The sequence below is a fragment of the Oncorhynchus mykiss genome, chromosome 4 (genome assembly GCF_013265735.2).
Source record: "Oncorhynchus mykiss isolate Arlee chromosome 4, USDA_OmykA_1.1, whole genome shotgun sequence".
Taxonomy (NCBI): Eukaryota; Metazoa; Chordata; class Actinopteri; order Salmoniformes; family Salmonidae; genus Oncorhynchus; species Oncorhynchus mykiss.
The window spans coordinates 46,564,564-46,590,891 of record NC_048568.1 but is presented as its reverse complement, the minus strand read 5'-3'; the positions used below and the strand labels follow the sequence as shown (position 1 = coordinate 46,590,891).

The following is a 26,328-nucleotide window of genomic DNA, read 5'->3' as shown; positions in this document are numbered from 1 at the left end:
GATCAGTGACACCTCTAGTCAGTCTATAGAGAGGTAGATCAGTGATACCTCTAGTCAGTCTATAGAGAGGTAGATCAGTGACACCTCTAGTCAGTCTATAGAGAGGTAGATCAGTGACACCTCTAGTCAGTCTATAGAGAGGTAGATCAGTGATACCTCTAGTCAGTCTATAGAGAGGTAGATCAGTGACACCTCTAGTCAGTCTATAGAGAGGTAGATCAGTGATACCTCTAGTCAGTCTATAGAGAGGTAGATCAGTGACACCTCTAGTCAGTCTATAGAGAGGTAGATCAGTGACACCTCTAGTCAGTCTATAGAGAGGTAGATCAGTGATACCTCTAGTCAGTCTATAGAGGTAGATCAGTGATACCTCTAGTCAGTCTATAGAGAGGTAGATCAGTGATACCTCTAGTCAGAATGTTAGGACTGCACTTCTCAGTCTAAATAAGTGACCCAGCTAAATGCCTTCTATGCTTCGAGGCAAGCAAAAATGAACCATGCATTAGAGCACCAGCTGTTACGGACAACTGTGTGATCAGTAGCCAATGTGAGTAAACCCTTTAAACAGGTTAATATTCACAAGGCCACAGGGCCAGATGGATTACCAGGACGCATATTCATGCGCTGACCAGCTGGCAGGTGTCTTCACTGACATTTTCAATCTCTCTTGGACCCAGTCTGTAATACCTACATGTTTCAAGCATTCCACCATAGTCCCTGTACCCAAGAAAGCCAAGGTAACCTGCCTAAATTAATATCTCCCCGTATCGCTCACTAGAGGTCGACCGATTAATCAGAGCCGATTTCAAGTTTTCATAACAATCGGAAATCTGTATTTTTTAAAATATTTGTAGACCTTTATTTAACCAGGCAAGTCAGTTAAGAACACATTCTTATTTTCAATGACGGCCTAGGAACAGTGGGTTAACTGCCTTGTTCAGGGGCAGAACGACAGATTTTTACCTTGTCATCTTAGGGGACCCAATCTTGCAACTGTACAGTTACCTAGTTCAACGCTCTAACCATTGCACTCCACGAGTGGCCTGCCTGTTACGCGAATGCAGTAGAAGCCAAGGTAAATTGCTAGCTAGCATTAAACTTATAAAAAAACAATCAATCATAATCACTAGTTATAACTAGAGGTCGACCGATTATTCGGAATGGCCGATTTAATTAGGGCCAATTTTAAGTTTTCATAACAATCGGAAATCTGTATTTTTGGGCACCATTTTTTTTTTTTTACACCTTTATTTAATCTTTATTTAACTAGGCAAGTCAGTTAAGAACACATTCTTATTTTCAATGACTGCCTAGAAATGTTGGGTTAACTGCCTCTTTCAGGGGCAGAGAGACAGATTTTCACCTTGTCAGCTCGGGGGATCCAATCTTGCAACCTTACAGTTAACTAGTCCAACGCAATAACGACCTGCCTCTCTCTCGTTACACTTCACAAGGAGACTGCCTGTTACGCAAATGCAGTAAACCAAGGTAAGTTGCTAGCTAGCATTAAACTTATCTTATAAAAAACAATCAATCATAATCACTAGTTAACTACACATGGTTGATGATATTATCTAGCGTGTCCTGTGTTACATATAATCTGACTGAGCGGTGGTAGGCAGAAGCAGGCGCGTAAACATTCATTCAAACAGCACTTTCGTGCGTTTTGCCAGCAGCTCTTCGTTGTGCGTCAAGCATTGCGCTGTTTATGACTTCATGCCTATCAACTCCCGAGATGAGGCTGGTGTGACCGAAGTGAAATGGCTGGCTAGTTAGCGCGCGCTAATAGCGTTTCAAACTTCACTCGCTCTGAGCCTTGGAGTGGTTGTTCCCCTTGCTCTGCATGGGTAACGCTGCTTCGATGTGGTGGCTGTGGTCATTGTGTTGCTGGTTCGAGCCCAGGGAGGAGCGAGGAGAGGGACGGAAGCTATACTGTTACACTGGCAATACTAAAGTACCTATAAGAACATCCAATAGTCAAAGGTTAATATAATACAAATGGTATAGAGGGAAATAGTCCTATAATAACTACAACCTAAAACTTCTTACCTGGGAATATTGAAGACTCATGTTAAAAGGAACCACCAGCTTTCATTAGTTCTTAGCAAGGAACTTAAATGATAGCTTTCTTACATAGCACATATTGCACTTTTACGTTCTTCTCCAACACTTTGTTTTTGCATTATTTAAACCAAATTGAACATGTTTCATTATCTACTTGAGGATAAATTGATTTTATTGATGTATTATATTAAGTTAAAATAAGTGTTCATTCAGCACTGTTGTAATTGTCATTATTACAAATTTAAAAAAAATAAAAAATTGTCCGATTAATCGGTATCAGCTTTTTTGATCCTCCAATAATCGGTATCGGCGTTGAAAAATCATAATCGGTCGACCTCTATCGCTCACATCTGTAGCCATGAAATGCTTTGAAAGGCTGGTCAAGGTTCACATCAACACCATCATCCCAGACTCCCTGGACCCACTCCAATACAAAACCGCCCCAACAGATCCACAGATGACACAACCTCTATTGCACTGCACACTGCCCTCTCCCACCTGGACAAAAGGAACAGCTACATGAGAATGATGTTTTTCTGACTACAGCTCAGCGTTCAACACCTTAGTGCCCTGAAAGCTCATCACTAAGCTAAGGACCCAGGGACTGAACACCTCCCTGCGACTGGATCCTGGACTTCCTGACGGGAGCTCCTAAGGGGTGCATGCTTGGTCCCCTCCTGTACTCCCTGTTCACCCATGATTGTGTGGCCACGCACGACTCCAACACCATCAAGTTTGCTGATGAAAGTATGGTGGTAGACCTGATCACCGATTAGACAGCCTCGAGGGAGGAGGCCAGTGACCTGTCTGTATTGGGTTTTGGGCTGGGTATGATGCTACAAGTTTGGCACGCCTGTATTTGTGGAGTTTCTCCCATTCTTCTCTGCAGATCCTCTCAAGCTCTGTCAGGTTGGATGGGGAGCGTCGCTGTACAGCTATTTTCATGTTTCTCCAGAGATGTTCGATCGGGTTTGGGTTCTTTAAAGACATGTCTCAAAGCCACTCCTGTGTTGTCTTGGCTGTGTGCTTAGGGTCACTGTCCTGTTGGAAGGTGAACCTTCACCCCAGTCTGTGGTAATGAGTGCTCTGGAGCAGGTTTTCATCAAGGATCTCTTCACTTTGCTCTGTTCATCTTTCCCTCATTCCTGACTAGTCTCCCAGTCCCTGTTGATAAAAAACATCCCACAGCATGGTGGCAGACTTCCTCCAGATGTGACACTTGGCATTCAGGCCAAAGAGTTCAATCTTGGTTTCATCAGACCAGAGAATCTTGTTTCTCATGGTCAGAGTCCTTTAGGTGCCAGTTTACCATAAAGGCCTGATTGGTGGAGTGCTGCAGAGAGGGTTGTCCTTCTGGAAGGTTCTCCCATCTCCAGAGGAACTCTGGAGCTCTGTCAGAGTGACCATCGGTTCTTGGTCACCACCCTGACCAAGGCCCTTCTCCCCCGATTGATCAGTATGGCTGGGCGGCAAGCTCTAGGAAGAGTTGAATTCACTGTACACAAAATACCCCATAATGACGAAGTGCAAACAGATTTTTTGAAATTTTTGCTAATTTCTGAGAAATTCTAAACAGAAATACTTTATTTACTTATTTAAGTATTCAGCCTGTTTGCTATGAGGCTCGAAATTGAGCTCAGCTGCATCCTGTTTCCATTGATCATCCTTATGATGTTTCTACAACTTGGTTGGAGTCCACTTGTGGTAAATTCAATTGATGGGATTTGTCTATATAAGGTCCCACAGTTGACAGTACATGTCAGAGCAAAAACCAAGCCATGAGGTCGAAGGAATTGTCCCTAGAGCTCAGAGACAGGATTGTGTCGAGGCACAGATCTGGGGAAGGGTGCCAATAAAATTTCTGCTGCATTGAAGTTCCCCAAGAACACAGTGGCCTCCATCATTCTTAAAAACCAAGACTCTTCCTAGAGATACCTGCCCGGCCAAACTGAGCAATCGGGGGAGAAGGGTCTGATCCATTTTAAAACAAGGTTGTAATGTAACAAAATGTCAAATGGTCTGAAAACTTTCTGAATGAACAGCATCTATTCTATCACTCCGGTATCCCTGTCCCCTAACCATATCTACCTCCATCACTCCAGTATCCCTGTCCCCTTCGCCCTATACATATCTACCTCCATCACTCCAGTATCCCTGTACATGTTAATATGGTACTGACCCTGTATATAGTCCCCTTACCCCTATACATATCTACCTCCATCACTCCAGTATCCCTGTCTCCTTCCCCCTATACATATCTACCTCCATCACTCCAGTATCCCTGTCCCCTTCCCCCTATACATATCTACCTCCATCACTCCAGTATCCCTGTCCCCTTCCCCCTATACATATCTACCTCCATCACTCCAGTATCCCTGTCCCCTTCCCCCTATACATATCTACCTCCATCACTCCAGTATCCCTGTCTCCTTCCCCCTATACATATCTACCTCCATCACTCCAGTATCCCTGTCCCCTATACATATCTACCTCCATCACTCCAGTATCCCTGTCTCCTTCCCCCTATACATATCTACCTCCATCACTCCAGTATCCCTGTCTCCTTCCCCCTATACATATCTACCTCCATCACTCCAGTATCCCTGTCTCCTTCCCCCTATACATATCTACCTCCATCACTCCAGTATCCCTGTCCCCTTCCCCCTATACGTATCTACCTCATCACTCCAGTATCCCTGTCTCCTTCCCCCTATACATATCTACCTCCATCACTCCAGTATCCCTGTCTCCTTCCCCTTATACATATCTACCTCCATCACTCCAGTATCCCTGTCTCCTTCCCCCTATACATATCTACCTCCATCACTCCAGTATCCCTGTCTCCTTCCCCCTATACATATCTACCTCCATCACTCCAGTATCCCTGTACATGTTAATATGGTACTGACCCTGTATATAGTCTCCTTACTTAGTGTTCTTATCTTCCTTGTTTTTTCTGGTATTACATTGTTAGTGATAACTGCATTGTTGGGGCCGCAATATATGGATACATATATATAGCTGCCCCAAAAAATCTAATTTGATCAGGATAAATTAATAATTTGTTTGAAACATTATTTTTTATGTTAACATAATCAATGACCACATTTAAATGCAAACTCCAGTTTGCATTTTCAAGTTGGCAGTTCTTGTTCAATGGCCTTCCAGAGAACAATGCCATATTTAGAAAGAACATTGTTTAAAGAATAAATCAAAGTTCACATTTGTATTTGACCTACATTTTTTTTTTTTTTTTTTACCTTTATTTAACTAGGCAAGTCAGTTAAGAACACATTCTTATTTTCAATGACGGCCTAGGAACAGTGGGTTAACTGCCTGTTCAGGGACAGATTTGTACCTTGTCAGCTCGGGGGTTTGAATTTGCAACCTTCCAGTCACTAGTCCAATGCGCTAACCACTAGGCTACCCTGCCGCCCGATCATGAGACAAAAATATGAAAATGTAATGTGCAATTTTTTTTATTTTTTATTAATCTACCAAGTATAAAATTGAAATCCTTATTGGCTAAAACAATATGTATTTTTTAAAAACATTTTATTTCCTCATTATCATGCAGCAGGTAGCCTAGTGGTTAGAGCGTCGAATCCCCGAGCTGACAAGGTAAAAATCTGTCGTTCTGCCCCTGAACAAGGCAGTTAACCCACCGTTCCTAGGTAGTCATTGTGAATAAGAATGTGTTCTTAACTGACTTTCCTGGTTAAATAAATACAAATATGAAATCCTCGATCACTGTGGGTCAATCAATCACTGTGGGAGGGATTATCAGGGAATGGGTTGGGATGTTTGTGAGACACAGAGTTGGTAGGGTTTCAAACCTTTCAATCAATCACTGTGGGAGGGATTATCAGGGAATGGGTTGGGAAGTTTGAGACACAGAGTTGGTAGGGTTTCAAACCTGTCAATCAATCACTGTGGGAGGGATTATCAGGGAATGGGTCGGGAAGTTTTTGAGACACAGTTGGTAGGGTTTCAAACCTGTCAATCAATCACTGTGGGAGGGATTATCAGGGAATGGGTTGGGAAGTTTGTGAGACTCACAGAGTTGGTAGGGTTTCAAACCTGTCAATTAATTATTGGGGGATGGATTTTCAGGGATTAGTGATCTAGTCATTAAAAAATGTATATAATTTATTGTGGCAAAACAAATATCCATTCCCCCTGTTAAGAAACAGTGTAGAGTTGCAGGATATTTTTTTATACTAACATTTCAGGCGCCCATGGTGATATGTGTGTGTCACTGATAAACGCCTCCCGATCAGAAGCCCCTAGGCCGGATAATGTGTTGGCATTGTTGTTGACGGGGGAAAGTTGACTACTTGATAATAACATCGTAACGTCTAAATCAGTAAAGGACTTGTTCATCATACAAGGACAACAGTCAAACAATATCTAGTTACAACGAAAACAATGTGACTACCTAGTAGTCAGTGGCTGTTTTAGCACAAATGTGAGTTGCTGCGTAGGGCTTGATTTAAGCTGCTAAAGACTTGCTGCAGAGCCAATGAATGAGCTGAGCTAACTGAACCAACTGAGCTAAGCTACCTGAGCTAACTGAACTAGCCTACAGTACGTAGATGCAAGCCTAGTGATACGTTAGCTATACATAACGGTCGGTCTAGCCCGGTCTGGCCAGCCGGTCCAGCACAATTCAACTATACTGTTTTCATCCAACCCCGTCTGGAGGCCTCCAGAAATATCCCTCTCTCCCTCTCTCTCTCTCACACACACTCTCTCACACACACATACACTATGAGCCGCTCCGAATGGGACTCGAATGTGATGGCATTCGGGAATGTCTCTACCTGACTAGCTAACTATAAAAACTAAACTAACGTTAGTAGTCAAAGTCCGCTTTTAAATAGTATACATCGTAGTGGTAATAGTTAGTGACAGTCACTCACGCTCTAGTTTTGAAGAATCGTGCTGTTCTGAGCCTGTCCGGTCGATACTACTGCGTTGCTACAGCTTGTTCGTAGCGACGAGCTGCTGCCCCAACCACAGCTCAGCCGTACGCCCAGCGCGTCCCACAGCGGCAGGTTTTCACCTGCGTCATAACGCAACTGCATCACCTCGGATCCCCGGGACGCCATGATGGATCTACATCACCTGGCTCGTCTGAGGTTTGGCTGCCTGTCGACATACGATAATATCTGTCACTTTACTTTCGCCCTTTCAAATAGAACATAGTGACACATTTTTTGTTGTTGTAATGGGGTTTATTCTGCAGAATACATTAATATCAAAATTATAGTTTGAAAAATGTTTTCAGGCTATATAGTGATTGTTTAAATTTACCATGTTTAAAAACGGAGTAAAACAAAGCTTATATTTTGGGTTCTGATGGGGTACAACAGTTGAAGTAGTTACATTCTTCAAGAATCAATGGTTGCATATCAATTTATAAGTAAACACATTATATAGAAAAAGCAGATTTCCCCTTTAAAGGTTAAACAATGTGGAATCATTAGTGTATAAGTATTTTACCTTTATTTAACTAGGCAAGTCCGTTAGGAACAAATTCTTATTTACAATGATGGCCTAGGAACAGTGGGTTAACTGCCTTGTTCAGGGGTGGAACGACAGATTTTCAGCTTGGGGATTCGATCTAGCAACCTTTGTTACTTGCCCAGCGCTCTAACTACTAGGCTACCTGCCACCCCAGTAGGAGAGGGTAAAGGTTAAATGATGTGTTATCATTAGTTTATAAGAAGTCAAAGTGAGAAATGAATGATGTGGAATCCGTAGTGTATAAGTAACAGAGGTGAGCGGTTAAATTATGTTAAATCATTAGTGAATGTGATACAGCTGTGTAGCTCAATCTACCTGCTTCACCTGGTCAACCTAGCCCTGCCCCTCTTTTCCTATTGGCAACAGAGGAGGGATCCCTGACCTGTGACCTCTGTTTTCCAGCGTGTCCTCTGCTTGGATGCACAGATTTCTCTCAATGGAGATGCTGGAAAACCTGTTGTACAAAACAATCTTCAATTATCTTACAATAGTTCAGTCCTTGGGGTCTCAGGCCGCTTTGACTCCAACTCTGTGAGCAATTGTGAAAACTTCTCTACCTGGTCAGGAGACACATTCTGCTCTTCCTTGTAGCCTTGGAAACTGTAGCTGTGATGGCCAATACTGGACCTGGTAGGAGCCACCCCAGCTCACCATCCATTCCACACCACTTCAATACAGGAACTGGACCTGGTAGCTGCATTCGCTAGCTAAGTGAAATTGAAAAATACAACAAAATATACCTAGCTCTCTCTCTCGATATTAATTTGTTCAAAACTGTTCAACTGTTGTCTCTCTCTGAGTCAACTACTTACCATATTTTATGCACTGCAATGTAGCTTTCTGTAGTTTTATGCTTTCAGTACTAGATTAATTCTCTGAAGCATTGATTGGGTGAACACAACGTCAGTTCTTCTTATTTGTGTGACTTAACTGTTGTTGGCGTCCAATATGCTGCGTTAACTCCACCAACTGAACTATAGTATGAATCCATTACACTTTGTGATACAAAATGGAAAAAGGGAAACGGGAAAATTGGAATAAAAAATATTTTTAAATACCCTACTAACTAACCCTACACTCATTAAAATCCACCACCTCATTACCCTACTAACTAACCCTACACTCATTAAAACCCACCACCTCATTACCCTACTAACTAATCCTACACTCATTACCCTACTAACTAACCCTACACTCATTAAAACCCACCACCTCATTACCCTACTAACTAACCCTACACTCATTAAAACCCACCACCTCATTACCCTACTAACTAACCCTACACTCATTAAAACCCACCACCTCATTACCCTACTAACTAACCCTACACTCATTAAAACCCACCACCTCATTACCCTACTAACTAACCCTACACTCATTAAAACCCACCACCTCATTACCCTACTAACTAACCCTACACTCATTAAAACCCACCACCTCATTACCCAACTAACTAACCCTACACTCATTAAAACCCACCACCTCATTACCCTACTAACTAACTAACCCTACACTCATTAAAACCCACCACCTCATTACCCTACTAACTAACCCTACACTCATTAAAACCCACCACCTCATTACCCAACTAACTAACCCTACACTCATTACCCTACTAACTAACCCTACACTCATTAAAACCCACCACCTCATTATCCTACTAACTAACTAACCCTACACTCATTAAAACCCACCACCTCATTACCCTACTAACTAACCCTACACTCATTAAAACCCACCACCTCATTACCCAACTAACTAACCCTACACTCATTAAAACCCACCACCTCATTACCCTATTAACTAACCCTACACTCATTACCCTACTAACTAACCCTACACTCATTAAGACCCACCACCTCATTACCCTACTAACTAATCCTACACTCATTAAAACCCACCACCTCATTACCCAACTAACTAACCCTACACTCATTAAAACCCACCACCTCATTACCCTACTAACTAACCCTACACTCATTAAAACCCACCACCTCATTACCCTACTAACTAACCCTACACTCATTAAAACCCACCACCTCATTACCCAACTAACTAACCCTACACTCATTAAAACCCACCACCTCATTACCCTATTAACTAACTAACCCTACACTCATTAAAACCCACCACCTCATTACCCTACTAACTAACTAATCCTACACTCATTAAAACCCACCACCTCATTACCCAACTAACTCTACACTCATTAAAACCCACCACCTCATTACCCTACTAACTAACCCTACACTCATTAAAACCCACCACCTCATTACCCTACTAACTAACCCTACACTCATTAAAACCCACCACCTCATTACCCAACTAACTAACTACACTCATTAAAACTTATTCGGGATCGGTGTCCCTTCCGGTTGAGCTAACATAGGCTAATGCGATCCAAGGACATAGACATATCTGATATTGGCAGAAAACTTAAATTCTTGTTAACCTCTGGTACAAGTGTGACGCTAGCGTCCCACCTCGACAACAGCCAGTGAAATTGCAGGGCGCCAAATTCAAAACAACAGAAATCCCATAATTAATTAAAATTCCTCAAACAAGTATTATACACCATTTTAAAGATTAACTTCTTGTAAATCCAACCTCAGTGTCCGATTTCAAAAAGGCTTTACGGAGAAAGCACACCAAATGATTGTTAGGTCAGCGCCTTGTCACAGAAAACAATACAGCCATTTTACAGCCAATGAGAGGGCTCACAAAAGTCAGAAATAGCATTAAAATGAATCACTTACCTTTGATCTTCATCTGGTGGCACTCCCAGGTCTCCATGTTAGACAAATGTTCGATAATGTCCCTCTTTATGTCCAGAAATCCAAAGGCACAATGCGCGCTCTCAACATCAAGACGGAAAGTCAAAAAAGCACAATAAAAGTTAGTTTGACATGTTTCTACTATGTTTAAAATCAATCCTCAGGTTGTTTTTGTCATAAATAATATTTCAACCAGACAAAAGCTTTGTCAATAGAAAAGGAGAAACAAGAACGGCGCAGGACTCATGGCTGGAAATTTCCACTGGCCTCTCATTTAAAGTGCTGTATCTCCCTCATTTGTCAGAGTAAAAGCCTGAAACGATGCCTAAAGACTGGCCACATGTAGAGGAAGCCATAGATATCGTGAACTGTGTCCTAAGTCTTTGTATGGTGGATAGGCTTTCAATGGAAAAACAGTACTTCTTGGTTGGATTTCACCTGCCATATGAGTTCTGTTATACTCACAGACATTATTTTAACAGTTGTGGAAACTGTTAAAATAGCTTAACTGTTAGCTTCTGGGTATAAGTAGCAGGCAGTTTAATTTGGGCATGCTTTTCATCCAAAATTAGTGAAGTTAATCTAACTGCACTGTCCAATTTACAGTAGCAATTACAGTGAAATAATACCATGATATTGTTTGAGGAGAGTGCGCAATTTTGAACATGAAAAGTTATTAATGAACAAATTAGACACATTTGGGCAGTCTTGATACATTTTCAACAGAAATACAATGGTTCATTGGATCAGTCTAAAACTTTGCCCATACACTGCTGCCATCTAGTGGCCAACATCTAAATTGCACCTGGTCTAGAATAATACATTGTGGCCTTTCTCTTGCATTTCAAAGATGGTACAAAAAAATACAGTAGAACGGTTATTATCTTTTACCAGATCTATTGTGTTATATTCTCATACATTCCTTTCACATTTCCACAAACTTCAAAGTGTTTCCTTTCAAATGGTACCAAGAATATGAATTTCCTTGCTTCAAGGCCCGAGCTACAAGCAGTTAGATTTGGGTATGTCATTTTAGGTGAAAATTGAAAAATATTCTTAAGAGGTAAAACCCACCACCTCATTACCCTACCAACTAAACCTACACTCATTAAAACCAACCACCTTATTTCACTACTTTAACCCTATCTGATCCTACCCCAGGCCAATGACCTGAGAGGACAGACCTTAGTACACTAGAGAGGACAGACCTTAATCCACTAGAGAGGACAGACCTTAGTCCACTAGAGGACAGACCTTAGTCCACTAGAGAGGACAGACCTTAGTCCACTAGAGAGGACAGACCTTAGTCCACTAGAGAGGACAGAACGTAGTCCACTACTTTAACCCTATCTGATACTTCCTCAGGCCAACGACCTGAAAGGACGGGACACTACCACTCAACACACCTCTTCTGAAGTCAAATCTACTACCCCCAAGTACTTCTCTGCAGCTGCCACCACAACATCTATTTTCTGTGACCTACGTTCCATCTCTGCACAGAGATGCAGTCGGTACAGTTGATAACCATTGATATTAATGCTAAGAAGCCAACCTTACTGAAGCATGCAGTACCAGTCAAAAGTTTGGACACACCTACTCATTCAAGGGCTTTTCTACATTGTAGAATAATATTATTGGCCGTATTATTGGCCAACGTGCAATCATTGGAAAACAAACTGGAGATCTACGATTTAGACTATCCTACCAACGGGACATTAAAAACAGTAATATTTAATGTTGCACCAAGACGTGGCTGAACAACAACATGGATAATATAGAGCTGGCTGGCTTCTCCGTGCATCGGTAGGACAGAGCAGCCACGTCTGGTAAGATGAGGGGCAGGGGTGTGTGTCTATTTGTCAATAACTGCTGGTGTGCGATGTCTAATATTAAAGAAGTCTCGAGGTATTGCTCGCCTGAGGTAGAATACCTTATGATAAGCTGTAGACCACACAATCTACCAAGAGAGTTCTTATTATTCGTAGCCATCTATTTACCACCACAAACCGATCCTGGCACTAAGACCACACTCAACGAGCTGTATAAGGCCATAAGCAAACAAGAAAATGCTCAGAAGCGGTGCTCCTAGTGGCCGGGGACTTTAATGCAGGCAAACTGAAATCCGTTGTACCTCATTACAAAGGGGTTTCCCTTTGAGGTCCGTAATATTTTTCAAGCCCCAACCGACGAGCACCAGAGCCGGTGTAGTAGGATTGAAACGCTTTGCCTGTTTGATGGCTCATCTGAGGGCATAGCAGGATTTCTAATAAGTGCTCAGTGTCCCACTCCTTGAAAGCCGCAGATCTAGCCTTTAGCTCAGTGCGGATGTTGCCTGTAATCCATGGCTTCTGGTTGGGAAGTATACGTAGGGTCACTGTGGGGACGACATCGTCGATGCACTTATTGATAAAGCCGTTGATTGAGGTGGTGTACTCCTCAATGTCATTGGATGAATCCCGGAACATTCCAGTCTGTGCCAGCAAAACACTCCTGTAGTGTAGCATCCACTTCATCTGACCTCTTCTGTGTTGAGGAAGTCACTGGTACTTCCTGCTTTAATTTTTGCTCGTAAGCAGGAATCAGGAGGATATAATTATGGTCAGATTTTCCAAATGGAGGTCGAGGGAGAGCTTTGTATGCGTCTCTGTGTGTGGAGTAAAGGTGGTCCAGATTTATTTTCTCTCTGCTGCACATTTAACATGCTGATAGAAATTTGGTAAAATTAATTTAAGTTTCCCTGTATTAAAGTCCCCGGCTACTAGGAGCGCCGCCTCTGGGTGAGCCTTTTCTTGTTTGCTTATGGCGGAATACAGCTCATTCAATGCTGTCTTAGTGCCTCTGACTGTGGTGGAATGTAAACAGCTACAAAGAATATAGATAAACTCTTTAAGTAGGTTGTGTGGTCTACAGTTTATCATGAGATACTCTACCTCAGGTGTGTCATCTGATGAAGATCATCATATGTTAGTGGTTAATTTTATCTAGATTTCTGCTTTTTGTGAATCCTCTCTTTGGCTGGAAAAATGGCTGTGTTATTCTGTGAATAGGCACTCACCTAACATAATCCTTTGGTTTGCTTTCATCGTAAAGCCTTTTTGAAATCGGACACTGTGGCTGGATTTACAACAAGTTTATCTTTAAAATGGTGTAAAATACATGTTTGAGGAATTTTAATTATGGGATTTCTATTGTTTTGAATTTGGCGCCCTGCAGTTTCACTGGCTGTTGAAGAGGTGGGACGCTTCTGTCTCACGTACCCTAGAAAGGTTAAAGGGAAAAATGACTCTGCCAGTCCGTGGTGAGTAATCTGCCAGTCCGTGGTGAGTAATCGCAGTCCTGATGTCCAGAAGTTATTTTCGGACATAAGAGACGGTAGCGGCAACATTACGTACAAAATAAAAAACAATCGGTTTGCACGTAAAACGTCTGCCTTTTTCTCCAAGCCATCTTATTAAATGTCCCTCCTACATACATACTGCTGCTACATGCCCATAAACGTGACACCTATAACACTACAGTGTATTTGGCACAAAAAAAGCATAACTCATATATTCTTACATGACTTTGTCAGGTAATGAAACAAAGCTCAAAAGAACAGACTGTCACCTCTGTTTCACCACGCTCCCCACCGGATCTGCACCGCAGAGCTCCTCACAACACCTTCCATTCCACCTCCAGAACTCAAACTGCCATCACTCTGTTTGAACTTGACACCAATCTTCCTCGACATTTCTCTCCCTTGTTATTGCTAGACTCAAACCCATCCTCTGCCTCAGTCTTTTCAACCTCCTCTTTCTTTCTCTCCAATCCTCCTCCCTTAACCAATTACCTGACTCCTTCTGAAAATGTTAAACTTTTCCAAGCCAAAATCTATTTTTAGCCTCCTGGAGACACATGCTAAGCCCTGTACTCCCTTCACTTCAAACTCGAGCCATCCAACATGTCAGTTCATGCTGTGAGAGCTCTTGATAGGTTGGAGGACGTCCTTTGCAAGTTGTCATAATTATTGTGTAAGTCTATGGAAGGGGGTGAGAACCTTGAGCTTCCTAGGTTTTGTATTGTAGTCAATGTACCCAGAGGAGGATGGAAGCTAGCTGTCCTCCGGCTACACCATGGTGCTAGCCAAGAAGGTGCTGTTGAAGCAACTGTAGATCTTCATGGTAAAACAGTGTGATTTAATAAATTATTTGGTGACAAGAATATATTTAGTATAGCTTATTTAGTACAGTTTTATCTAAAAAGAAATACAGTACTTGTATACATTTTTTATATATATATATATGAAATTCACTGAGGAGGATGGTCCTCCCCCTCCTCTGAGGAGCCTCCAATGACATACACATATGCCAATAAAAACACATGCCATGCCCCCCACCCCACATAGCTGCAACCATATCCACCCCACTTGTCCCTCTCTCCCCACATTGCCGTACCTCCACCCCCCCCCCCCCCCCCCCCCTCTCAACCGATCTCTCAGTTTTAGTCAACTTAGCTGAAAAGATGCTCAGAACACATTGTAGTTCCACATCAATAACTCACCACTGAACCATGTTGTGGACCTCATCAACATCCATTCCACATCAATAACTTACCACTGAACCATGTTGTGGACCTCATCAACATCCATTCCACATCAATAACTCACCACTGAACCATGTTGTGGACCTCATCAACATCCATTCCACATCAATAACTTACCACTGAACCATGTTGTGGACCTCATCAACATCCATTCCACATCAATAACTCACCACTGAACCATGTTGTGGACCTCATCAACATCCATTCCACATCAATAACTTACCACTGAACCATGTTCCAATGTGATGCTCGCGGAACAATGATGTTTGAAGTAGGCATCAGCATTTCTCTGAGTTCCTCCATCTCACTTTGATCCGGTGTGCGGCAGCGATTCCTTGAGAGTTCAGAACACGAACCTGATCTTTGATTATTGAAATCAGAGGAGAAACTACTAGTACCATCGATAATCTTGTTTCTTTAGTTCAGTGTTCATAGCCTGTAGGTAGACAGGCCAAAACATCTTGTTTCTTTAGTTCAGTGTTCATAGCCTGTAGATAGACAGGCCAAAACATCTCGTTTCTTTAGTTCAGTGTTCATAGCCTGTAGGTAGACAGGCCAAAACGTCTCGTTTCTTTAGTTCAGTGTTCATAGCCTGTAGGTAGACAGGCCATTTATGTCTCGTTTCTTTAGTTCAGTGTTCATAGCCTGTAGGGAGGGAAGGAGATGTGTAGAAGTAGGAAGGGAAAGGGAGAGATATGGAAGGGAGAAGGAGAGATATGGAAGGGAGAAGGAGAGATATGGAGAGGGAGATATATGGAAGGGAGAGGGAGATATGTGGAGAGGGAGATATGTGGAGAGGGAGAGCCTGTAGGGAGGAAGGGAGGGAAGGAGATGTGTAGAAGTAGGAAGGGGGAGGGAGAGATATGGAAGGGAGAGATGGAAAGGAGATAGGGAGAGAGAAAAATATGGAAGGGAGAGGGAGAGATATGGAGAGGGAGAGATATGGAGAAGGAGAGAGAGAAATATGGAAGGGAGAGAGAGATATGGAAGGGATAGGTAGTGAAGTAGGCTGCTCTTCACTGGGCGGCAGTGGGCGTGGCTGTAGAATGGGTTGTCAGGGAAACGGTGGAGGTGGAGGAAGTGATGGCTCGCGGGGTCTGACACCTGGAACAGGAAGAAGATATGACATCACACAGGGATATGACATCACACAAGGACATGTTAAGAGACACGTGATCTGGCGGAGGTATGTGTGTCTCACCAGGATCGTGACATGCGGACACGTGCAGCTCGCTCCCTGTGGGGAACGTTGTCTGTTGGGTAGGGGCTATAATTAGGCCCCACCTCCGATGGCCTGTGGTCCAATGAGACAGTGGTGGGATGAGTCATGTCCAGCTCCAGGAACATGATGTTCTCAGCCTACACACACACACACACATAGAGGAGGAAACAAAGCTTTTTTTTTAAGATTTGGGTTACATAACTACAGAGCATATTCACTCTCCCTATCACACACACACTTACCCGGTATCTGGAGTGAGCTCCCATCACTAAGGAGACCCGTGCGTACTGGCTGATTGGTCGTTTGTATCCGACTGCAGAAGCCGGCCTCTTCTTCATCTGGCTGAACTGACTGAGAGAGGGAGAGAGACAGAGAGAAAATAATTTGAAATACTTTATTTAATTCCACATATCACATTAAAGTCTAGAAAGAGTTAAACATTTCAGAGGTCACAAATACAAGGACAGATACAGATACAGAAAGCACCTTGTTCTCCATACAGCTAGACTGACCATACCAGCTGAAACAGAGCAGTACCTCCTCCTCCATACAGCTAGACTGACCATACCAGCTGAAACAGAGCAGTACCTTCTCCTTCATACAGCTAGACTGACCATACCAGCTGAAACAGAGCAGTACCTCCTCCTCCATACAGCTAGACTGACCATACCAGCTGAAACAGAGCAGTACCTTCTCCTCCATACAGCTAGACTGACCATACCAGCTGAAACAGAGCAGTACCTCCTCCTCCATACAGCTAGACTGACCATACCAGCTGAAACAGAGCAGTACCTTCTCCTTCATACAGCTAGACTGACCATACCAGCTGAAACAGAGCAGTACCTTCTCCATACAGCTAGACTGACCATACCAGCTGAAACAGAGCAGTACCTTCTCCTCCATTCAGCTAGACTGACCATACCAGCTGAAACAGAGCAGTACCTTCTCCATACAGCTAGACTGACCATACCAGCTGAAACAGAGCAGTACCTCCTCCATACAGCTAGACTGACCATACCAGCTGAAACAGAGCAGTACCTCCTTCATACAGCTAGACTGACCATACCAGCTGAAACAGAGCAGTACCTTCTCCTCCATTCAGCTAGACTGACCATACCAGCTGAAACAGAGCAGTACCTTCTCCTTCATACAGCTAGACTGACCATACCAGCTGAAACAGAGCAGTACCTTCTCCTCCATTCAGCTAGACTGACCATACCAGCTGAAACAGAGCAGTACCTTCTCCATACAGCTAGACTGACCATACCAGCTGAAACAGAGCAGTACCTCCTCCTCCATACAGCTAGACTGACCATACCAGCTGAAACAGAGCAGTACCTTCTTCTCCATACAGCTAGACTGACCATACCAGCTGAAACAGAGCAGTACCTTCTCCATACAGCTAGACTGACTATACCAGCTGAAACAGAGCAGTACCTTCTCCTCCATACAGCTAGACTGACCATACCAGCTGAAACAGAGCAGTACCTTCTCCATACAGCTAGACTGACCATACCAGCTGAAACAGAGCAGTACATTCTCCATACAGCTAGACTGACCATACCAGCTGAAACAGAGCAGTACCTCCTCCTCCATACAGCTAGACTGACCATACCAGCTGAAACAGAGCAGTACCTCCTCCTCCATACAGCTAGACTGACCATACCAGCTGAAACAGAGCAGTACCTCCTCCTTCATACAGCTAGACTGACCATACCAGCTGAAACAGAGCAGTACCTTCTCCTCCATACAGCTAGACTGACTATACCAGCTGAAACAGAGCAGTACCTTCTCCAGACAGCTAGACTGATCATACCAGCTGAAACAGAGCAGTACCTTCTCCTCCATACAGCTAGACTGACTATAACATCTGAAACAGAGCAGTACCTTCTCCAAACAGCTAGACTGACCATACCAGCTGAAACAGAGCAGTACCTTCTCCTCCATACAGCTAGACTGACCATACCAGCTGAAACAGAGCAGTACCTTCTCCTCCATACAGCTAGACTGACCATACCAGCTGAAACAGAGCAGTACCTCCTCCTCCATACAGCTAGACTGACCATACCAGCTGAAACAGAGCAGTACCTTCTCCTCCATACAGCTAGACTGACCATACCAGCTGAAACAGAGCAGTACCTTCTCCATACAGCTAGACTGACTATACCAGCTGAAACAGAGCAGTACCTTCTCCACACAGCTAGACTGACCATACCAGCTGAAACAGAGCAGTACCTTCTCCTTCATACAGCTAGACTGATCATACCAGCTGAAACAGAGCAGTACCTTCTCCTCCATACAGCTAGACTGACCATACCAGCTGAAACAGAGCAGTACCTTCTCCTCCATACAGCTAGACTGACCATAACAGCTGAAACAGAGCAGTACCTTCTCCTCCATACAGCTAGACTGACCATACCAGCTGAAACAGAGCAGTACCTTCTCCAGACAGCTAGACTGACCATAACAGCTGAAACAGAGCAGTACCTTCCCCATACAGCTAGACTGACCATACCAGCTGAAACAGAGCAGTACATTCTCCATACAGCTAGACTGACCATACCAGCTGAAACAGAGCAGTACCTCCTTCTCCATACAGCTAGACTGACCATACCAGCTGAAACAGAGCAGTACCTTCTCCATACAGCTAGACTGACCATACCAGCTGAAACAGAGCAGTACCTTCTCCTCCATTCAGCTAGACTGACCATACCAGCTGAAACAGAGCAGTACATTCTCCATACAGCTAGACTGACCATACCAGCTGAAACAGAGCAGTACCTTCTCCATACAGCTAGACTGACCATACCAGCTGAAACAGAGCAGTACCTCCTTCTCCATACAGCTAGACTGACCATACCAGCTGAAACAGAGCAGTACCTTCTCCTCCATACAGCTAGACTGACCATACCAGCTGAAACAGAGCAGTACCTTCTCCTCCATACAGCTAGACTGACCATACCAGCTGAAACAGAGCAGTACCTTCTCCATACAGCTAGACTGACCATACCAGCTGAAACAGAGACAGTACCTTCTCCTCCATACAGCTAGACTGACCATACCAGCTGAAACAGAGCAGTACCTTCCCCATACAGCTAGACTGACCATACCAGCTGAAACAGAGCAGTACCTTCTCCATACAGCTAGACTGACCATACCAGCTGAAACAGAGCAATACCTTCTCCTCCATACAGCTAGACTGACCATACCAGCTGAAACAGAGCAGTACCTTCTCCTCCACACAGCTAGACTGACCATACCAGCTGAAACAGAGCAGTACCTTCTCCTCCATACAGCTAGACTGACCATAACAGCTGAAACAGAGCAGTACCTTCTTCTCCATACAGCTAGACTGACCATAACAGCTGAAACAGAGCAGTACCTTCTTCTCCATACAGCTAGACTGACCATAACAGCTGAAACAGAGCAGTACCTCCTCCATACAGCTAGACTGACCATAACAGCTGAAACAGAGCAGTACCTTCTCCTCCATACAGCTAGACTGACCATACCAGCTGAAACAGAGCAGTACCTTCTCCATACAGCTAGACTGACCATACCAGCTGAAACAGAGCAGTACCTCCTCCTCCATACAGCTAGACTGACCATACCAGCTGAAACAGAGCAGTACCTCCTCCTCCATACAGCTAGACTGACCATACCAGCTGAAACAGAGCAGTACCTCCTCCTCCATACAGCTAGACTGACCATACCAGCTGAAACAGAGCAGTACCTTCTCCATACAGCTAGACTGACCATACCAGCTGAAACAGAGCAGTACCTTCTCCTCCATACAGCTAGACTGACCATACCAGCTGAAACAGAGCAGTACCTTCTCCATACAGCTAGACTGACCATACCAGCTGAAACAGAGCAGTACATTCTCCATACAGCTAGACTGACCATACCAGCTGAAACAGAGCAGTACCTTCTCCTCCATACAGCTAGACTGACCATACCAGCTGAAACAGAGCAGTACCTTCTCCATACAGCTAGACTGACCATACCAGCTGAAACAGAGCAGTACCTTCTCCTTCATACAGCTAGACTGACCATACCAGCTGAAACAGAGCAGTACCTTCTCCTCCATACAGCTAGACTGACCATACCAGCTGAAACAGAGCAGTACCTTCTCCATACAGCTAGACTGACCATACCAGCTGAAACAGAGCAGTACATTCTCCATACAGCTAGACTGACCATACCAGCTGAAACAGAGCAGTACCTTCTCCTCCATACAGCTAGACTGACCATACCAGCTGAAACAGAGCAGTACCTTCTCCATACAGCTAGACTGACCATACCAGCTGAAACAGAGCAGTACCTTCTCCTTCATACAGCTAGACTGACCATACCAGCTGAAACAGAGCAGTACCTCCTCCTCCATACAGCTAGACTGACCATACCAGCTGAAACAGAGCAGTACCTTCTCCTCCATACAGCTAGACTGACCATACCAGCTGAAACAGAGCAGTACCTTCTCCTCCATACAGCTAGACTGACCATACCAGCTGAAACAGAGCAGTACCTCCTCCATACAGCTAGACTGACCATACCAGCTGAAACAGAGCAGTACCTTCTCCTCCATACAGCTAGACTGACCATACCAGCTGAAACAGAGCAGTACCTTCTCCATACAGCTAGACTGACCATACCAGCTGAAACAGAGCAGTACCTTCTCCTCCATACAGCTAGACTGACCATACCAGCTGAAACAGAGCAGTACCTTCTCCTTCATACAGCTAGACTGACCATACCAGCTGAAACAGAGCAGTACCTTCTCCAGACAGCTAGACTGACCATACCAGCTGAAACAGAACAGTACCTTCTCCAGACAGCTAGACTGACCATACCAGCTGAAACAGAGCAGTACCTTCTCCATACAGCTAGACTGACCATACCAGCTGAAACAGAGCAGTACCTTCTCCATACAGCTAGACTGACCATACCAGCTGAAACAGAGCAGTACCTTCTCCTCCATACAGCTAGACTGACCATACCAGCTGAAACAGAGCAGTATCTTCTCCACACAGCTAGAGTGACCAGATACTACAGATACTACAGATACAGATACTACAGGTACAGACACTACAGGTACAGACACTACAGGTACAGATACTACAGGTACAGACACTACAGGTACAGACACTACAGGTACAGACACTACAGGTACAGACTCTACAGGTACAGACTCTACAGGTACAGACACTACAGATATAGATACTACAGATACAGATACAGACACTACAGATATAGACACTACAGACACAACAGATACAGATACAGACACTACAGATACAGACACTACAGATACAGATACAGACACTACAGATAAAGACTCTACAGGTACAGACTCTACAGGTACAGACTCTACAGGTACAGACACTACAGATACAGACACTACAGATACAGACACTACAGATACAGACACTACAGGTACAGACACTACAGGTACAGACACTACAGGTACAGACACTACAGGTACAGACACTACAGGTACAGACTCTACAGGTACAGACTCTACAGGTACAGACTCTACAGGTACAGACTCTACAGATACAGACACTACAGATATAGATACTACAGATACAGACACTACAGATACAGATACAGACTCTACAGGTACAGACTCTACAGGTACAGACTCTACAGGTACAGACTCTACAGGTACAGACTCTACAGGTACAGACTCTACAGGTACAGACACTACAGATACAGACACTACAGATACAGACACTACAGATACAGACACTACAGATACAGACACTACAGATACAGACACTACAGATACAGACACTACAGATACAGACACTACAGATACTACAGATACAGATACTACAGACACAGACACTACAGATACAGATACAGACACTACAGATACAGATACTTCAGATGCAGACACTACAGATACAGACACTACAGATACAGATACAGACACTACAGATACAGACACTACAGATACAGATACAGACACTACAGATACAGATACAGACACTACAGATACAGATACAGACACTACAGATACAGATACTACAGATACAGACACTACAGATACAGACACAGATACAGATAGATACTACAGATACAGACACTACAGACACTAAAGATACAGACACTACAGATACAGACACTACAGATAAAGATACAGACACTACAGATACAGACACTACAGATACAGACACTACAGATACAGACACTACAGATACAGACACTACAGATACAGACACTACAGATACACACACATATACAGATACTACAGATACTACAGATACAGATACTACAGATACAGACACTACAGACACTACAGATACAGATATTAAATATACAGACACTACAGATACAGACACTACAGATAAAGATACTAAAGATACAGACACTACAGACACTACAGATACAGACACTAGAGATACAGATACAGACACTACAGATACAGACACTACAGATACAGATACTAGAGATATAGATACAGACACCACAGATACTACAGGTACAGATACAGATACTAAAGATACAGACACTACAGACACTACAGATACAGACACTACAGATACAGATACAGACAGTGCAGATACAGACAGTACAGATACAGACACTACAGGTACAGATACAGACACTACAGATATAGATACTACAGACACAACAGATACAGACACAGACACTACAGATACAGACACTACAAATACAGATACAGACACTACAGATAAAGAAACAGACAGTACAGATAGACTCTACAGGTACAGACTCTACAGGTACAGACACTACAGATACAGACACTACAGATACAGACAGTACAGATAAATACACTACAGACACTACAGATATAGACACTACAGATACAGATACTAAAGATACAGACACTACAGATACTACAGATACAGACACTACAGATACAGATACAGACACTACAGATACAGACACTACATATACAGATACAGACACTACAGATACAGACACAGACACTACAGATACATATACAGACACTACAGATACAGATACAGACACTACAGATACAGACACTACAGATACAGATACTAAAGATACAGACACTACAGATACAGACACTACAGATAGAGACACTACAGATACTACAGATACTAAAGATACAGACACTACAGATATAGACACTACAGGTACAGACACTACAGGTACAGATACTACAGGTACAGACACTACAGGTACAGACACTACAGGTACAGACTCTACAGGTACAGACTCTACAGGTACAGACACTACAGATATAGATACTACAGATACAGATACAGACACTACAGATATAGATACTACAGACACAACAGATACAGATACAGACACTACAGATACAGACACTACAGATACAGATACAGACACTACAGATAAAGACTCTACAGGTACAGACTCTACAGGTACAGACACTACAGATACAGACACTACAGATACAGACACTACAGATACAGACACTACAGGTACAGACACTACAGGTACAGACACTACAGGTACAGACACTACAGGTACAGACTCTACAGGTACAGACTCTACAGGTACAGACTCTACAGGTACAGACTCTACAGGTACAGACTCTACAGACACTACAGATATAGATACTACAGATACAGACACTACAGATACAGATACAGACACTACAGATAAAGACTCTACAGGTACAGACTCTACAGGTACAGACTCTACAGGTACAGACTCTACAGGTACAGACACTACAGGTACAGACACTACAGATACAGACACTACAGATACAGACACTACAGATACAGACACTACAGATACAGACACTACAGATACAGACACTACAGATACAGACACTACAGATACTACAGATACAGATACTACAGACACAGACACTACAGATACAGATACAGACACTACAGATACAGATACTTCAGATGCAGACACTACAGATACAGACACTACAGATACAGATACAGACACTACAGATACAGACACTACAGATACAGATACAGACACTACAGATACAGATACAGACACTACAGATACAGATACAGACACTACAGATACAGATACTACAGATACAGACACTACAGATACAGACACAGATACAGATAGATACTACAGATACAGACACTACAGACACTAAAGATACAGACACTACAAATACAGACACTACAGATAAAGATACAGACACTACAGATACAGACACTACAGATACAGACACTACAGATACAGACACTACAGATACAGACACTACAGATACAGACACTACAGATACACACACATATACAGATACTACAGATACTACAGATACAGATACTACAGATACAGACACTACAGACACTACAGATACAGATATTAAATATACAGACACTACAGATAAAGATACTAAAGATACAGACACTACAGACACTACAGATACAGACACTAGAGATACAGATACAGACACTACAGATACAGACACTACAGATACAGATACTAGAGATATAGATACAGACACCACAGATACTACAGGTACAGATACAGATACTAAAGATACAGACACTACAGACACTACAGATACAGACACTACAGATACAGATACAGACAGTGCAGATACAGACAGTACAGATACAGACACTACAGGTACAGATACAGACACTACAGACACAACAGATACAGACACAGACACTACAGATACAGACACTACAAATACAGATACAGACACTACAGATAAAGAAACAGACAGTACAGATAGACTCTACAGGTACAGACAGTACAGATAAATACACTACAGACACTACAGATATAGACACTACAGATACAGATACTAAAGATACAGACACTACAGATACTACAGATACAGACACTACAGATACAGATACAGACACTACAGATACAGACACTACATATACAGATACAGACACTACAGATACAGACACAGACACTACAGATACATATACAGACACTACAGATACAGATACAGACACTACAGATACAGACACTACAGATACAGATACTAAAGATACAGACACTACAGATACAGACACTACAGATAGAGACACTACAGATACTACAGATACTAAAGATACAGACACTACAGATATAGACACTACAGATACTACAGATACTAAAGATACAGACACTACAGATACAGACACTACAGATACAGATACAGATACAGACACTACAGATACAGATACAGACACTACAGATACAGACACTACAGATACAGACACTACAGATACAGACACTACAGATACAGACACTACAGATACAGACACTACAGATACAGACACTACAGATACAGACACTACAGATACAGATACAGACACTACAGATAGACACTACAGATACTACAGATACAGATACTAAAGATACAGACACTACAGATACAGACACTACAGATACTAAAGATACAGACACTACAGATACAGATACAGACACTACAGATACAGACACTACAGATACAGATACTAAAGATACAGATACAGACACACACCCACCCTGACCTCTCTGCAGGGACGAGGGGTGTGAACTTCCACTGGTCCTCCTCAGGGTCAAAGGTCAGTCTGTTCATGATCTTATTCTTCTCCTCCGGAGGAATGAAGTTCTCTATGATCAGATACCTACACACACACACACATTAATACACATATACACACACACACACACACACATTAATACACACACACACACACATTAATACACACACACACACACACACATTAATACACACACACACACACACACATTAATACACACACACACATTAATACACACACACACACACACATTAATACACACACACACACACATTAATACACACACACACACACACACACACACACACACATTAATACACACACACACACATTAATACACACACACATTAATACACACACACACACACACACACACACACACACATTAATATACACACACACACACTAATATACACACACATACATTAATATACACACACATTAATACACGCACACACACACACACATTAATACACACACACACACACACACACACACACACTAATACACACACACACACACATTAATACACACACACATGAATATACACACATACACAAGCACACACACGCACGCACACACATTAATACACACACACACACACACATATTAATACACACACACACACACACGAAAGATAATATAATATACTGAATATGTGGCTCAATTGCTGACTGTACTCACATCGTGT

General features: G+C 42.9%; 2 protein-coding genes across 9 annotated transcripts in view; both read right to left on the bottom strand.

The window, feature by feature from the left end:
- Positions 1–15,719, bottom strand: part of mapre3b (microtubule-associated protein, RP/EB family, member 3b) — a 32,633-nt gene extending 16,914 nt beyond the window's left edge. The window contains exons 1-4 of one of the 6 annotated variants that reach the window (XM_036976459.1): positions 15,172–15,719; positions 8,151–8,300; positions 7,909–8,047; positions 6,987–7,215 (exon numbers count right to left, since the gene is read on the bottom strand). Coding sequence is in view for 1 of the 6 variants with exons in the window: in XM_036976458.1 (XP_036832353.1) it covers positions 15,172–15,251 (80 nt within the window). In the remaining 5 variants the exon portion in view is untranslated. Of the gene's footprint in view, positions 1–6,986; positions 7,216–7,908; positions 8,048–8,150; positions 8,301–10,349; positions 10,942–15,171 lie in introns of those variants that run through there. The other 5 variants (XM_036976463.1, XM_036976461.1, XM_036976460.1 and 2 more) reach the window with 5 other exon arrangements.
- Positions 15,720–15,812: 93 nt separating this feature from the next.
- Positions 15,813–26,328, bottom strand: part of LOC110521126 (kinesin-like protein KIF3B) — a 28,333-nt gene continuing 17,817 nt past the window's right edge. The window contains exons 5-8 of one of the 3 annotated variants that reach the window (XM_036976455.1): positions 25,599–25,721; positions 16,413–16,521; positions 16,150–16,307; positions 15,813–16,052 (exon numbers count right to left, since the gene is read on the bottom strand). In XM_036976455.1, coding sequence (XP_036832350.1) covers positions 15,965–16,052; positions 16,150–16,307; positions 16,413–16,521; positions 25,599–25,721 — 478 coding nt within the window. In that variant the 3' untranslated portion in view covers positions 15,813–15,964. Of the gene's footprint in view, positions 16,053–16,149; positions 16,308–16,412; positions 16,522–25,594; positions 25,722–26,328 lie in introns of those variants that run through there. The other 2 variants (XM_036976456.1, XM_036976457.1) reach the window with 2 other exon arrangements.